The sequence below is a fragment of the Macrobrachium nipponense genome, chromosome 11 (genome assembly GCF_015104395.2).
Source record: "Macrobrachium nipponense isolate FS-2020 chromosome 11, ASM1510439v2, whole genome shotgun sequence".
NCBI classification, from domain to species: domain Eukaryota; kingdom Metazoa; phylum Arthropoda; class Malacostraca; order Decapoda; family Palaemonidae; genus Macrobrachium; species Macrobrachium nipponense.
Genome location: NC_061087.1, coordinates 93,022,717 through 93,038,968, shown reverse-complemented (window position 1 = coordinate 93,038,968; position 16,252 = coordinate 93,022,717). Strand labels below are relative to the sequence as shown.

General features: G+C 39.2%; 1 protein-coding gene across 3 annotated transcripts in view; it reads right to left on the bottom strand.

The window, feature by feature from the left end:
* Positions 1 to 12,311, bottom strand: part of LOC135207342 (uncharacterized) — a 27,932-nt gene extending 15,621 nt beyond the window's left edge. The window contains exons 1-5 of one of the 3 annotated variants that reach the window (XM_064239070.1): positions 11,946 to 12,311; positions 9,735 to 9,928; positions 9,212 to 9,321; positions 8,911 to 9,005; positions 5,326 to 5,550 (exon numbers count right to left, since the gene is read on the bottom strand). In XM_064239070.1, the coding sequence (XP_064095140.1) occupies positions 5,326 to 5,550; positions 8,911 to 9,005; positions 9,212 to 9,321; positions 9,735 to 9,928; positions 11,946 to 12,121 (800 nt within the window). In that variant the 5' untranslated portion in view covers positions 12,122 to 12,311. Of the gene's footprint in view, positions 1 to 4,748; positions 4,977 to 5,325; positions 5,551 to 8,910; positions 9,006 to 9,211; positions 9,322 to 9,734; positions 9,929 to 11,945 lie in introns of all 3 variants that reach the window. The other 2 variants (XM_064239077.1, XM_064239060.1) reach the window with 2 other exon arrangements.
* Positions 12,312 to 16,252: the final 3,941 nt, after the last annotated feature.

Sequence of the window (16,252 nt, the reverse complement as noted above, 5' to 3'; positions counted from 1 at the left end):
CATTCATAGCTGAAACTGAACTCGAGAGTAAAAACGTTGTGAAGGTGTAGCAGGATGAAAACCGGGCAGTTGCATTATTAAAAAGTTATGTGAAGTTGGTAAGTAAAGTTATAAGAGAATGAGACTATGAACGAAGGTCCACTAAAAGGATTGAAAGGGATTGCAGCTAGAGGCCGAAGGGACGCTGCAAAGAACTTTTAACTAATGCCCATAGTGCACCGCCTGTGGTGCGCTGACAGCGCGACTGTTTCTGCTGAGACTCATTCTCAGTTACGGTATTCTCTGTTCAATTTGAACAGCAGACACGTATGGTAAAGTGACAAGAAATACGTGGCGGGAGCTGTCATATACAATTTTTCAGCCAAATTAACGTAACTTTGGCGCTCATTTCAAGTGACAATGGGTGTGTGTGTGTTTTTTTTTTTTTTTTTTTTTTTGTTAACGTCGAAGGAAACAAGAAAGAAAGAAAAAAAAAAAAAAGTCTGCTACGGCCAGTGGACCATTTCACTACAGGACAGATGTTTGAAAATTGAATCAGGAAAGTGTAATCGAGATCCAGATGCAAAATTTGCAGCGAATATTTTTTCTTTTTCTGAAAAAAAAAAAAAAAAAAAAAATTCCCCCCCCCTTTTTTTTTTTTTTACAAACTCGACGTCGTCCTTTGGAAGGGGAACTGTGAAAGTTGCTTCAGGCTAAATGGAGAGAGAGAGAGAGAGAGAGAGAGAGAGAGAGAGAGAGAGAGAGAATTTCTATGATGACCGAGTTCTACGAGACAAAAAGGAAAGCGTTTTGTGTGTTTTATAAGTATACATTGCTAGTCAGTGTATGTACAGAGAGAGAGAGAGAGAGAGAGAGAGAGAGAGAGAGAGAGAGAGGACCCCTGAGAAGCGAGACGCAGCAGCAGCAGCCCTTTTTATAATACACCGTTAATGAAGAGGAATTCACGGGGGACACAACTACTTGGTCTATACTCGAGAGTATTTTTAAGTCTCGGAGATCAATGTCGGAGATGCTTCCCCCCAGCATAAGAGAGGGAAAACTCAGAATAGACTTTAAACGAGGGATGGGGGAAGAGCACAGGGAGGGGGGAGAGGGGCGTATTTCGTTCATTGCCTCGAGTACTGTCAAATTAAATGCGCCGGGAATCATCGGCCCTAACGCCCTTGATTTATAACTTCTTGGTGCAATTTTCTCTCGCAAGGTGAACAGTCCCCAAGCAGTGCATTAACCGGGTGAAGAAAAAAGCTAAATATTCCCTCTGCCATGAAGGTAATCGCTACTTCTTGGCTATCTATCTGCAGAACCCCTCCCCCCCTCGCCACGATCCCAAGACGGCCCGGCCCGGAGAACCCGATCTTGGCGCCAGAAAATCCTCCAGACGACATCGTACGATGGCAGGTTGACCAATGGGCCTCTGCCGTTGAAAAGTAGACATCAAGCGCCTCCGCCAATCAAAACGCATCTTTCAGACACTTGCACGGAGGCCAATCAAGATAGGTGAAATGGCGGGTGTGTAAGCACAGAGCCACTGAGAGCTGCGGAGGTCATCCGAGAGCCAATCACACGGCTAAAGATGTGGACACACCCCCACCGCACTCTCCTGACGGCCGCATTCTTTCGTGCAATAGTTTGCCACGACTCTACATTGAAATCCTCCCCTCCTCCCTCTCTCCCCCACCCAAAGACAAGCGTCTCTTCCCCCCTGGCAGGCACTGCCCCTGGCTCGGAAGACAAAAATAAAAAGAAAAAGAAAAAAGAACAAGTAGGTCCTTGAGCGACCTTACCTTCAGAGACATCTCACGCCGCTTGTTTAAATGAATGTTTGTGTCGGGTACGCGGCACCGCAGGCCACTTCAAGTACCGGGGGGTATTTGTTGCACTGCACTTTATTACCGGGGTATTTAAGGTCATAGTCTATAAATAGGGTTCTATCCACTCGCTCGAGCAAGGTAACTGTCACCAAAAGAGCTTCCTTCGGGCAGCTTTGAAAACAAAAAGGTCCCACTGTACAAACTGACGAGAGAGCCCCGTCCCTCTCTCTCTCTTATTCACCTTGAATTTTGCGTTTATTTTCCGTGTACTGCCACGTCCATTTCTTGTTTATTTTCTTCGTATTGCCATGTCCCGTATTCCTAAGATCCCCATCCAAACACAAACCTGTCTGACTAATTTCAGAACTTGTATTTTACACTGTAAAGCCGACGAACATATTAATTGAATTCAGTGAAACTGTCGGAATTTAATCGCAGCTTCTTCCTTAAATACCCTAACTACATTATTAGTCTATATGCAATGCTAAAGTGACCCTTCATCTTTATACCAGGAAAGGGGGCAGTCAATATCGTTCCTCCGTTTTTATCATCATAGTAACCTACTTAATACTCTATATCCTATTACAGAAATATGTCAAGTTCGTACCTCTTCTTTAGAGGTCACCAAGGATATCAGTTTCAATGGTAATATTTATAGCACGATGCTTGTAGCAGCAACTTGTTAGATAGCATTGACCTACTCCTTCCCTCTTATTCTTGCATATGTATACAAATAGGCGTGTGTGTGTGTGTGTCCCTAAAGGTGAACAGTAGGGCACAGTGTACACGTCAGCCAGATGCCTTCAAGTGTGCAGGAGGCCGAAAGCCATTTTTCGTCAAGGTAGACAACTTTTAGAAGGGCGGGTGTGTTTGTTCGTTAGCCGAGAGGATTTCGGGATGGTTTTACTTTTCTATAATAGTTCGTTACATTCAATTGATAATTTAACGGTATTTCCTATGCATAAGGAAAAAACTTCGCTCCAGTCGCAAGCAATAACCCTCAGGTATTTCTAAACGTTCGCAAGCAATAACCCTCAGGTATTTCTAAATGTTCGCAAGCAATAACCCACAGGTATTTGTAGCTGTGACTACATGTTATCTCCTTTAGATAAATCCGAATGTTGTTCACTGATAAGCATTCATTCATAATCTGATACCGGTTTCAGTTACATCAATGCTGGTACGAGAGATTTGATTATCCTAGTAAGTCAAAGGTGTCAAGACATTTTAATGAATCAAGATTTCTCATCTGAATGTTCAACTTATTTTATAACTTGAAGATTTTCTTTTTCCGAGATCATTAACTTTTGTATAGACTCCTTCATTTGCTATTGCTAAGCGGTTGCACGAGAGAACATCAGTACTAAGTAGAGAGAGAGAGAGAGAGAGAGAGAGAGAGAGAGAGAGAGAGAAGAATTGTTTGAGCCAGCGTCAAAACTTGTGGTTCACGAACCCTTGAAGCAAAAAGTGGAGTACCTCCACGAGAGAGAGAGAGAGAGAGAGAGAGAGTCCCCCACCGCTAATTAAGAGTTAAATTAAGAGTAGGGAATTCTTTACCCGGGTGTATTCCTTTAACCATGTCCTTCGTCAAATCACGGCATCCCCCTTTTTGTTTCTTTCTTTAAGAATATCAGTGGTATACCGTCAAATACATTAAACATTTCCCCTGTCAGAATCTACTGTTCTCATTCACGAGATATCTTGATATTTTTAGACACAGTGACCTCTTCTCCATTTCCTCAGGCTTGAATCACTCGTACCACAGCCTGCTTTGAATACAAAAGGGAAACGGGATTAAATATACTTATTTTCCCTTCTTTTACACGAGTTACAAAAGAGAGAAAGACATGACAGACGGACGGACAGATATCCTGCAAGTTTCATGACCCCATGAGATTAATCCTACAGCCCTCCCCTTTCCCCAACATTCCAACGTTATCTGTCGCTTGTCTGAGAGTTTTCCTGTTACTCCCCCTCCCCCTCCCCCTCTCCTCAGACGTCCTTATGGTCACTTTCCTCTACCCCCTCAGAAACCCCCAAAATCACACCACTATCGTACCACCTCTGGCGAGCGGATCGGCAGAGCAGACAGCCGGGGAAAAATAGTTGCCGACTTCACTACTTGGCAACTCTTGAAGTTTTGCATTCGTGGCGGCGAGGAAATTCCCGCGTCCCGTTTTCTCTCTCTCCTCTCATTAATCCTGTTCTCTAAGGGCAGCTACTTCATTATCTGAAGGACCAATTCTTTATGAGCAGGGGGAAGACGGAACAGAGGCAGAAATGTCAAAATCGCGCGGATGCGAAGGTTGGGTCGAAGTCTTGATTGGTGCAGCAGAGAAGAAGAATAGAAGCTTCTAGATCATGTAACTTTCAGAACCCCCACGAATCAGGGGCCTTAGGTGCGTACATGAAGTGATGATTAATATTGCAATATTGTCTTTAAAAATTTTTATCGTGTTTCGTGATGATTGTCCTATAATGCTGATTTTTTTCCCTCGTCCGTCGTTTTTTTTAAATCGTTCATCGCGACCTTTGCGAGATAACCCAATTATGAAATCGGAGTGAAACTGCTTTGCCTGTTGGCTTTTCTTATGTAGATTTTTGTTGAAATTTTATTGTGTTTGCAAGCATGGAGTTATGTATCTTTCAAGCAATGTAACATTTTCCCAAAATCTGCCACCTTCGAGGCGAACTTGATAACATTTCAGACCATTGGTATTTTCACCTCATAAAAAAGTAATGTGTATGGCTCAATATGTGGCTGGCCTAAGTAACATTTTAGGTCAGTTTTCTGTATATAATTTTTGACTTTTTAATGTGTAACATAATTTTTTAAAAACTTGTCCATTAAGACACAAATAAAAACAAATGCTAGAGAAGTCCAAACTACCTCTAGCAACCTTATTCCTAATACGGCACGACCAGTGGCCCACTTACCTTTCATCACAAGCGCAGTGGTTGATGGTGCCAATACTCCAGTTCATGATGCCGTATTTCTTCTCGAAGGACTTTATGTAGTAGGGGCAATGCATGTCGTGCTGACGGCAACATTTGTCAGCCCCAGAAGAACCGCCGAGGTCCCCATACACAGTGGCAGAGTACCCGACGCCGCACCACTTGGTTGCAGGGAATCTAAGGTTGTCCAGAACGGATCGCCGTGACCTGCTGTGTTACACACACAAACATCTTTAAATAAGACTTACCTTCAACTCAAACACAGCTAGCTGCTCGCCTCAAGACTTCTTACCTCACATCTCCCACAACACAACCGAGTCGCCTCTCTCAACAACTTCGAGTTATCAAGACTTCCTCCTCCAACACAGAACTGATTCCCGAGGAAGAGAAACGCAACTTACAAAGGGACCCCGATCCTCGGGAAAGGCTGATTGAATGAACGAAGACCACACCCCTACCCTTACCTACCCCTATCAATGGCAGGACCCACTCAATATCCTCCGGGTCGTGTTTCTTGCCTTCCTTCCCGGACAACCCCCCGGCCGTTTCCAGCCCTTACCTTTCGTCACAGGCACAGTGTGAAACTGTGGTGAGGCGCGAGTTGTAGATGCCGAATTTCCTGGTCAGGCCCGGGATGTTGATGTTGCACATATCGTGTTGGCGACAGCAGTGGTCGGCACCAACGAACCCAGAGAGGTCACTGAAGGACTCTGCCAAATCTTCGTTGCCACACCACTTGGTACCGGGCATGATCAGGAGCTCGTTCAACACCCACCGCTTGCTCCTGTATCCACACACAACATAACCAAACTTCCGACTCAGTAATGCTTTTTGATCCGACTCAGGGGGAACTTTTTTTTTCAAAGAAAATGAATGGGTAAAAAAAATAGGCCACTTTGTCTTGGAGCAGAGTCCAACAACAGCTGACTGAACAGGGTCCGGCTGCCTCTGGCCTAGGCAGACCAAACAGCGTCCAGAATTTTACTGATGTATCAAGACGACTTTCTTCAGTGATTATTGACCGGGTAATTATCATTTTAATAAAGCATTCCTTCCTTTTTTTTTTTGTCTTTGCCGCTCATGAGAATAAAGTTCCATGCATACGCATACCTCTGTGTGACGTAAGCGTTCCATTCATGTCTTTATCTTTAAGCAAATGGCGTAATCCAGACTCCTCTAAAATGGTTTCATAGAGTTATTTAATCAGAAAGTGATCACCGTTCTGTTTCATGTTCTGTTAAGCTTTTTTTTTTTTTTTTTGCTCTTTATCCTGGAAGCTTATTCCGGATGCATGCAAGTTAATAACATTGCGTTACGTATCTTGGTGCACGCAATTTGTCATATCGAGGTTTATTATGCTCCAAAGCGTTCATAGACCCACCAACTTATAGTGTATCACCATCCATTGTGAGGCTTACATAGAGATATCTTAAGGTTCATTAAGTTCGTATATTTTTGTTTAAATATTGATGTACTTTCTCTTCAAATCTTAAATAGTCAGTTTGTTAGCGGATAATCACAACTGTCCTTTTCCATGAGGGCCAGAGGTAAAGACTAATTAAAACCGAATAAGTTATGAGAGTAATTTTGAAAATATTCACAAGTTTTTTTTATACTTTCTTATTAGAAAACTACCTTTGCCAATAATCAGAAGAGAAGACCTCCACCAATGATGATACAATCAGCCCAGATTCTCTTTTGTTATTAGTATGGATTATAATGTTATATGAAGTTAGAAGAACAGCTCTGAATTTGTGGTACAAGAAGTCTCAAATTCGTTGGATGTGGTCGCGCAAAATTCTTTATACTATGCATGTGATGTATGCAGGGACTCGTAAACCACCATTAATTTTTTATTAATACATGTGCGCGCGTATTGTACATGAAATGGACAGTATCTTTATATGCAATTATGTAGAAACGTGAGCGTATATTGGAATTTACACGTTAGTTTGTAGAACTTAGTTTGTGTTTTAAACGAAACTTTTAAATGCAAAAGAGAACTGAGCAAGATTTATCAACATAGTTCTTGATAAATGAAAAGAAACAAAACCGAACAAATGACATTGGTTTACTACTATTTTCTGGGAATATGTGGATTTTATACTTTTACATACAAAAAAGGTGGGCTAACGAAAAAACCAAAATGATTAACACAAATGTTAATGGGATTTTGCATTAACAAAAATTGAACAAAATACAAAAATAAACTCCTGGTTATTATCATTGCATGTTCAAAAGCAAAAGGAAATCAAACGAGCACACTTATGAAGGATAGCAAGGAAAAACAAAAACAAATGAGGAAAAAATGCATCATGCAAACAAAGGACAACAAAGTAATGCAAGCACAGTAAAGGAAAGGTCAAACTCAAGATGACATGCTAAGGTGAATGAATGCGTGTATGTAAGTGTGAGTGTGCATGTACATACACCCATTATAAGATTATATATGCATCTATGTATATATATATATATATATATATATGTATATATATATATATATATATATATATATATATATATATATAGTGTAATTATATATTGTAAAGTTTCTGAATGTAAGATTGTGTTTATATGGCAGCCAAAAATATTGCATTAAGGCCGAAAGAGGAAGCTTAATCAAGAGTTTCTCAAATTCGAAACCATGCCTTTGCAGAGTGCAGATTACATACAAATTCATGTTACAATTTCAAGAGAAGTGTTTTTATTACTTTATAGATCTTTACCCCGAATCGTTATATAAAAGGCATGCTTTATACTTCGTATTATAAATTCAGAAACTCCTCGTAATTGTCAGGTAAGGACGAGTCACAGCTAAGCTAAAGAACCACACCACAGGACAGCATGAAAGACAGAAAGACAATAATTGCAACAAAAGCGTAAAACAAACAGAAACCACATGGAAAAGCAGTTTAATTCACAATAAGTGTAACGTCACACAGTAGCTTATATTGTCAGTTGCATTAAATCTTCAAAAATATCATATTAGTTACCCGTATTATTGATCACAGATATTAATCGGAAAAATAGCTGTTGCGAAATACATCAAGCTACGGAAATTGGCTTTGGCAATGATACTTGTTGGGCATGTCCTTACAGAGCAGATGCTCTGGTGTCCCTGCTTGTAGCACAACCGTGAAATACCATCCTGGTTGCTCCATATGCTTTGCAATGGTTGGAGAATTTGGGAGGTCCATTTTCAAAACTGACCCCCCACCTCAGCCTTCACTAAGATGATATACGCCAGCAGAGAATAAGCTTACTTCTATAACCGGCTAAGCACAAGACGAAAGAAACGACATCTGAATAACCGGTTCCGCCGTTTATACAGCATCGTACATCACCATATTTATGTAGTCTCATATGAGACACACAAATATAGTACCATGTATGCGTGTGGGTAATTTATATAATATATATATATATATATATATATATATATATATATATATATATATATATACATATATATACCACACCGGCTCAGAATATCATTCATATACCACAGAGAAAAGACACAACCGGCCGAAAACGATCAACGAGAAACAGCCATAAAAAAAGAAAAGGAAAAGTCGACTCCAAATCTAAAGACAGTCCGACATCCATAGCTACTACAAGACTAAGTCTAAAAAGCAACGGGGTCTGATACAGTTTTAAACTGTGTGTGAGAGAGAGACAGAGAAGGGGGAGGGGTGAGAGAAGGCGACAGGTGTTGGTCTGAGGGAGATATTGGTTGAAGCAACGGCAGCATATAATTATATAAGACTAATATTACTCTTCCCGTCTACTATCTGCAATGTCCAACATACTAAGACTAATATTTTTTCCCCAGTTCCCAGGGTAAACAAAATCAATGAAGCTACATGCATTCGAGAGTATGCCATTCTATAAAAGGGAACTTCATAATTTTTGTACATGACATTCAATTATCTTGATACAAAAAGTAGTCATACATATTTTACAATTGTTCTCTTATGCAGTCATTAACTGTAATCATGGCATATTCCATGCATATTTTTTCTGTGTACAAATATCATGAGGCAATGCAGGAGGTTGCAATTTTGAATGCACAATGATTGAGTTGCAATTACACGAGTCATCTGAATGATCGAATCTTTTAATCATGTTGCAAGGCGTTTCCTACCTGGATAGTGTTGGAGGTTCCAGCTCGCGTGAAGAGTCTTCCTGGCGCCTGGAAAGCTTCACAGATCTGCGCACATTGCGGTGGTGAGCTTTGCACTGAAAAGAAAACGAAAGTCACTTTACTAAATATTCTTTCCACTGACAGTTACTAAACAAAGTGGGTCTCTCTCTCTCTCTCTCTCAGAGAGAGAAAGATAATGAACATACTTAAGCCTAAGAAATCAAAATTGCTTAAACTATATCACAAAATGTTTCATCTATAAAATCCAAATGACAAGAATGAGTCTAAAACTTCAACCTACCACAGCTCTTAGCTGTCGAAAGTGTAGAACCGGTCTGAGATACTCTGGAATCTCGTCCTCGCTTGTAACTGGAACGTAACTTGTGTTGTGGAAGACTCCGTTACTCGAACCTGTCGCAGAGTGCATAAACAGAATTCAGCCAACAGATATTTAGTCGATTATGAATATTGGCAGAGTTCATGGGTTTAAATTTTACACGTTTCTCACACGTACGCACGTATGCACTTTTATATATTTACTTTATATACTTTTATAAATTTATTTTGTTACACGCACGCACGTATGCACTTCTATATATTTATTTTATATACAACTAATAAAGAAAAAATCAATAGCAACTATTCATACTATTACGAGTATAAGGGATAAAACTTACGTGCAAAATCACCTACAACAAAAACCTTTTCATACAACTGTATAACGCATAAGCAGTGCGTCGAATCTCCACCGCACAATACGTGCACCCTTTTATACATTATACGAGTTTAATAACAAAAGAACATATACGATAGGGCTACATTACCTTCAGCTATTGCCTGCGCGGTTTCAATATCTTTTCTGAACGTTTCCAGGAACTTATCCAGTTCCGTGGCGTCCGAAGTCACTTCGCAGTCCCTCAGCGATAAGCCGTCCACACCCAGGCCCTCTTGCACTTCGCCCACGTATATGAGGGTGACCATGTGTCGATGGTGGCTTACTTGTCGAAGGACTAGACCGCTGTGAAGGACAAAAAGAAGGAAACTGTTGGTTATTAGCTCTGGGTAGGCCGATGTTGCTACGATACGGCATTCAATTGAGGCATAATCTCATCAGGGTGTAAACGCAACAGCGCGTTTGCGTGTGCCATTGCCTACCGGAAAGTTGAAAGTAAAACTGGCCAAATATAAAGGAAAATAAGTTGGTGGTAAATACGGATGAAAATTAACATACCACCGGATAACCATAAAACGAAGAGATTCAAAGCTAACATTTAATTACACTAAAAAACAGAACATATAAATATCACGGTGACGTCGCGAGCTCATTTGATCCCGGCCTCAGGTAAAACAAAAAAAAGGCTACAAACGAAAGACTCGCGCGCGCGCCCTCTCTCTCTCCCCCTCTCTCGTACATCTGTCAGTCGTAAGGCCATTTTTACGTTCCTCTCCGTGTGTTCCCTAATAAGAGGGAATTGCTTTACACAATACGATCCTATTTTTAACTTCTTTGGAAACAATGGCCCGTGTTGCCAAGCATTTTAAAAGCTGGAACAATGACGTTTCCCGAAAGGATGGTATTGATATTTCAACTATAGGCTGGTTCAGGTTCAAGAAAACGAGAACAGGTTGCATACATACTGGTACCCTGTTCACGCCTGTGGATATACTTGATGTTGAGGAATAAATTTAAAGCTGTATTATATATATATATATATATATATATATATATATATGATATATATATATATAATAATATATATATATATTAGTGTGTATTTATACTGAAAATTGTGCTAATCTTGTGTAATCCGGTCCTTCTGTTTCAACTCTCCTATAAGGAGACTATTTCGCTTTTTCACTCATCTCTGCTTTGTCTGTCACGGTAAGTACTTCGAAATAGAATAGTTTATGAAAGGGAGCATAGCAATTTTTCGGACGTAATTCACACGCGATCAAAAGATCAGTCAAATCATGACTTTTTTCTACATAATTCTTATATATTATGCAATGATTTAATATATATATATAAGACACTTACAATTCCCTCGCCTCTGACATAATGCCCCGATGCTTTGATGAATGTTGCGTACACGCTTAGCGTCAAAATAAACTACTGTTATTACGGGATGGTATAATATTAGTAATCATAAATGAGCCCAAAAATCTAAGGCATTAACCACGACTTTTTTTCTTTTAAATCCTGCTTTTTTTTTATTTTAAGCATAAACAAATAAAAATTTATCTTCAGTAATATTCAGTCTACTTTGTATTTTTCATATTTGATTTAAAAATCATTCCAAACCTTATCCAGTTTACTCAGAAACCCGTTTAAACTGTAAACAAGTACTTTCTCGCAAATACTGGCCATGGCTTAAGCCTAACATTATTTTCTCCTGTTTGTTTGGCTTAAGCCTAAATTTTACTCGGCTGAATATCAGGCGGTTTGAAACTATTTATGACTCTCCCCCTCAGGGGGTGAACCTCATCTAGGCCTAACACTTAGGCCAAAAAAAGCAAGTGCAGCATTCTTACGGAGAGAGAGAGAGAGAGAGAGAAAAGAGCGGTGTCGAAGCTACCTGATAATTCGGTTGACTTACAAAGCCGGTTATGTGAGTTCTTGCCATTCAGAGAAGCTCACAGTTCATCCGTCAATCTAAGGTCAACAATGACTGAAATTTTTTAGACAGGTCTTTCAGACTTACATGTCTGCATGTCATTATTCGGTCATCTCAGACACGACCTGCTTACACAAAACGTAAGTCAAAGTCACCGTATTTTGTTAAAATGATAAAATTAGTTGCCATAGTGTATCGGTATTGCAAAGATAAAATCAAGCATTTATCAGCGAAGCATCCGTAAATTAAGTACTTTGTATCCGTTGTATCCGCAGTAAAAAAAAAAAAAAAATAAAAAAATAAATAAAAAATACCGCCAAGAACCCCCCTCACCAAAATAATAGGCCTACCGTAGCCTATTAAGACTAAACGAGTTAGGAGAATCTTCTCGTAGTTTTCCCGCTCGGATTTTCCACGTACCTTTCACTCCCTTGGTCGTGTCCCACGGAGGTTTGTTTGGCGTTGATGCCGTTTAGGTGAATCCGGATTTCATGCTGACCGTCACTGAGGTCATCTTGGGTCATGAAATTGGGCAACGATGACACTCCTTTAAGGACGAGGCAGACGAAGAGTAGTGCCACACTGAACAGATTCATGATTTAAGGCTTGATTTTAAATAGCGATAAATATTATTGCGTACTTCACAAGTGTAAGCGATATTCTAACTGCGTCAACGTTCAATTTTGACAGCGGAATTTCTCGTCAATAATGGGTTTTCCAGTGACGAATAATCCACTCCGCGACCGACGTAGATTCGACGCGAGTCCGTTAGAATATAAACTCTGACCCACGTGGCTGCTGGTTTTATTGGACTGAGGTGGGGGCGGAGCTTAGTTACCACCGAGGAAAATTCTTCTCATTTACATTTGACAGAGCAATCATTCCTTTAATTAATTTTCTTTCTCGGCGCCGAGGGCGACCGGTTCCGAACCGCAGATTGGTTGTATGAACCGTCTAGCACCCAGGAAGAACACATTCAAAACTCCACATAAAACTTGGCGGGGAGACAACGAAACGAGGATGAAGTGACATCGCATGACGTCATAGGTGGTACGATGGTAGGGGGCGGAGCTAAGGAACCTCTTGCTCAACTTAGGCGCCAGGGCTAAAATGGGGTAAAAGAAAAGTGGGGGGGATACCTACATGATTGTATAGAGGTAACAGAGATTTCAAACCGACAGCACGAATGGGGTCGGGGGTTTAACTTGCATTATTGGGGGGTTGAAGATTTCGTAAGAATGATTTGTTGATACAATAACTTCCGGAAGTCAATCCGGTACCTTTTTTCAAAATTCCTAGAGCCGTCCTACGATGGAAGTGACTTTTGAATCCCAATACCGTTACGGTTAAGCTTGAATTATTTAAAATGAACCAAATAACACACATTTTTCTCATTAAATCAGGATTTCCTCGTGGGTCAAGGACGTTGAAGGACACGATGCAGTGAAGTACGCCACGCGATACCTACGTAGTACTAATGAATAGGGTCTGCTACCTTTTGCATAAATATCTTGAATGAGCAAATGAGCACACACACACACACACACACACACATATATACATATATTATATATATATATATATATTAAACGATATATGATATATATATCTTAGAGAGAGAGGAGAGAGGAGGAGAGAGAGAAGAGAATATACATACCTAGTATATATATATATAATATAATATATATTATTATACAATTGTATGTATAATATTATATTCTTATTATTTATATATTATATATATATTATATATATATATATATAAAGGAGAGAGGAGAGAGAGAGAGAGAGAGAGAGAGAGAGGCGTATAGTAAAAGCTGTTTGATTGCAGTAGAAGCAGCAAAGTAGTCACCGCCATATTCAACCTTTTCTATCTTCAGATTCATGGTTGAATTCACTATGCAGGAGATATCCAATCCACAACATTAGCTAGTTCATACTACATCCACACAGAAAGTTTATCAGCAGTGTATCAGACTCCCTCCCCCCTCTCCACACAATGCAAAGTTCACCGCTGCTATGCAAGCCCTCTCATGCTTTCTCCAACTTATTATATTCCATTATTTCAATGTGACAAAACCGTCTCTGAGCTCTTTGGTTTAACCTTTACCCTTACCAGACCTTTTTAACACCAACAAACTATGCAAGTAGTCCATCTGATCAGTTCCATCTTTTATTTGAGGTTACCGTCCATACTGTGCTACCATAAAGGACAATTGGCACAGCAATATTTATAATATATATATATATATATATATATATATATATATATATATATATATATTATATACACTCCCCATTTTCTTTTGCATAGACGTTCCAAATTCCTTCCAGGTCTAAATTATCATTGTAAAATTATATAGATACTATGAAATAACTGTAAATCTGCATTAATGTATTTTTCTAATAAAAGGTAAAAAAAAATCTGTTGCATATACTGTTCGTCCTCTTTCGCTTCACCTATTTTGTGACTCGTCTCTTCATATCCTCCTCCAAGACATTTTCTCCCAAATACCTATGCAAATCAGCCAGCACCTTTCTTCCTTCATCCACATAGCTATTTATGCTGCATCTCCCTTGTTTCCTTTTATCCTCTTGCTGGTCAAGTTTCTGCATTTTCTCGTCTCTGTCCCCAGTCAGCGCTGTATCTTCTGAAAACATCAGACTATCGACATCAGACGATTCGTGGCTCATTTGCTCTTCCCTTATTTTGCATTTACATCAAAGGTCCTTCACTAACATATTAAACACCACTTCATTCATAAAGATATTGCAATTGTCTTGTACTAGAGAGCTGCACACCCTTATCAAGCAGCCACTCCCCTGTCCATATATTTGACCGTGAATGTCACTTCACCATAAAGTATTTTTAATTACTGTCGCCAGTTTCGATTCGTTTTTAAATATGCTCAACACTTTGTCTCTCTTCTAAACTCATATTCTTCTTCCTCTGTGATTACCTCTGTCGTGTGACTTATTTTGTGAATCAAAATCACACGGTACACCTTCCCTGATTTAGTATAGTAAATTATGTTGTTCCCTGTGATTCTTAAAGTCTCGTCTGTCAACTTTACTCTATACAGATGATTATTAATTCTTCCTCAGAACTATTCCTTTGGAATATTGCTGCTACAGCCTTGCATAGGCTGTCTTTTTAACTTACGGTGTGTTTCTGTTTAATTTCCTGATTGCAATTCTGACATCCACAGCAGTCAATTTCAGTAACATTCTCAAATTTACACTACCCACTTCCATTCTAGCAGCATGCAGGTCTGCTGCCTCTCTTCTATCCTCCACAATGAAAAAAATCTTCAAAATACTCTTTTCATTGACCCAAAACTTCATTCATTTTACTCTGAGAAGTATTTGGTAATGAACATTCTTCTCTACATTTACTTCCCTGTAAAACAACTTATTCTCCCTGAAGTTCACCCTTGTATTTTTAATATTTTCCATTGGTTTCTGTCTCACTTCTTGATCCATCGCCATAGACAACTGCACATAATGTTCTCTTCCGTCAGACATTTGTGTCTCAAGGAATCTCATTTTCCCTTCACCAAACTTATTTCATCATCCTTCTCCCAAACCGCTTATTACCACAAACATTCTCTGTTTGTTGTATGGACATCCTTTGTGCCTCTAACCCTAGCCATTTTCCCTCCATATTCTCACTTCATTTTCATCACATTCACTTGTGCTAATTACACTTACAGCTACATTTTCACACATCCACTTCAGCTTTAATGTCTTGTCTATCTAAACTTTTCACTCCAATCAAGTAATGATCAGATATACCTTCAGCTACTGATCCCCTCTCCATTACATTCATTTACTCTGTTCTAGCACATAATCAACAGACTTTTCTTCGCCACTGTCCATCTTTCTTTGAAAACCATTAACTTCCAGCAACCAAGCCACTTCCTATGCTTATTTCAAAAAGATTTTCGTTTCTCCCTTACTCTTGGAGCTCGCACTTCTTTCTCTGTCACCTTCTCTTGCATTTAAAATCTTCCTAAAATTCTCTTTCACTCATTCTTTCCCATATCTGACCCATAAAATTTTCCCTCAAGCCGCATGACTCTTATCCTATGCAGTCCTTGAGCTAACACAGTATACTGTCTTCTGTCATCCATTGTCTCCCTAGGGCTAAGAGTTCTACCATTTCCTATTTTTTCACCAATTCATATTTTATCTTACCGAGTACCAAAGATAACTATCATCACCGTATATTTTTTCTCTTCTGTGTCACATCCACTCACGTTCAAAACTCGAGAACTTTGTACTTTTTTTTTTTTTTTTTAAGATATCAGATCCAAGTATTTTAGCTGCGAACTCCATGACCCCGTCCATTCGGTGACTTGACGCAGAGGAGGGTGAAAGCTTTTGTTTTCCTTTTGTGGCCTCTCACAGGAGAGAAAGCATAGTCGCAACTCTTCCGGGAGATGCTCATATGCCTTTATATATATATATATATATATATATATATATATATATATATATATATATATATATATATATATATATATATATATATATATATATTTGTATTTATATTCTACATAAACAGGATGTCCATAAAGTCCTAGTACCTTTACAAGCAATAGATACTTGTAATGGTACTGGGACTTTATGGACCCTATATATATATATATATATATATATATATATATATATATATATATATATATAAAACTTGTGTGTATGGAAGTATTATTTGATAAAAGAAG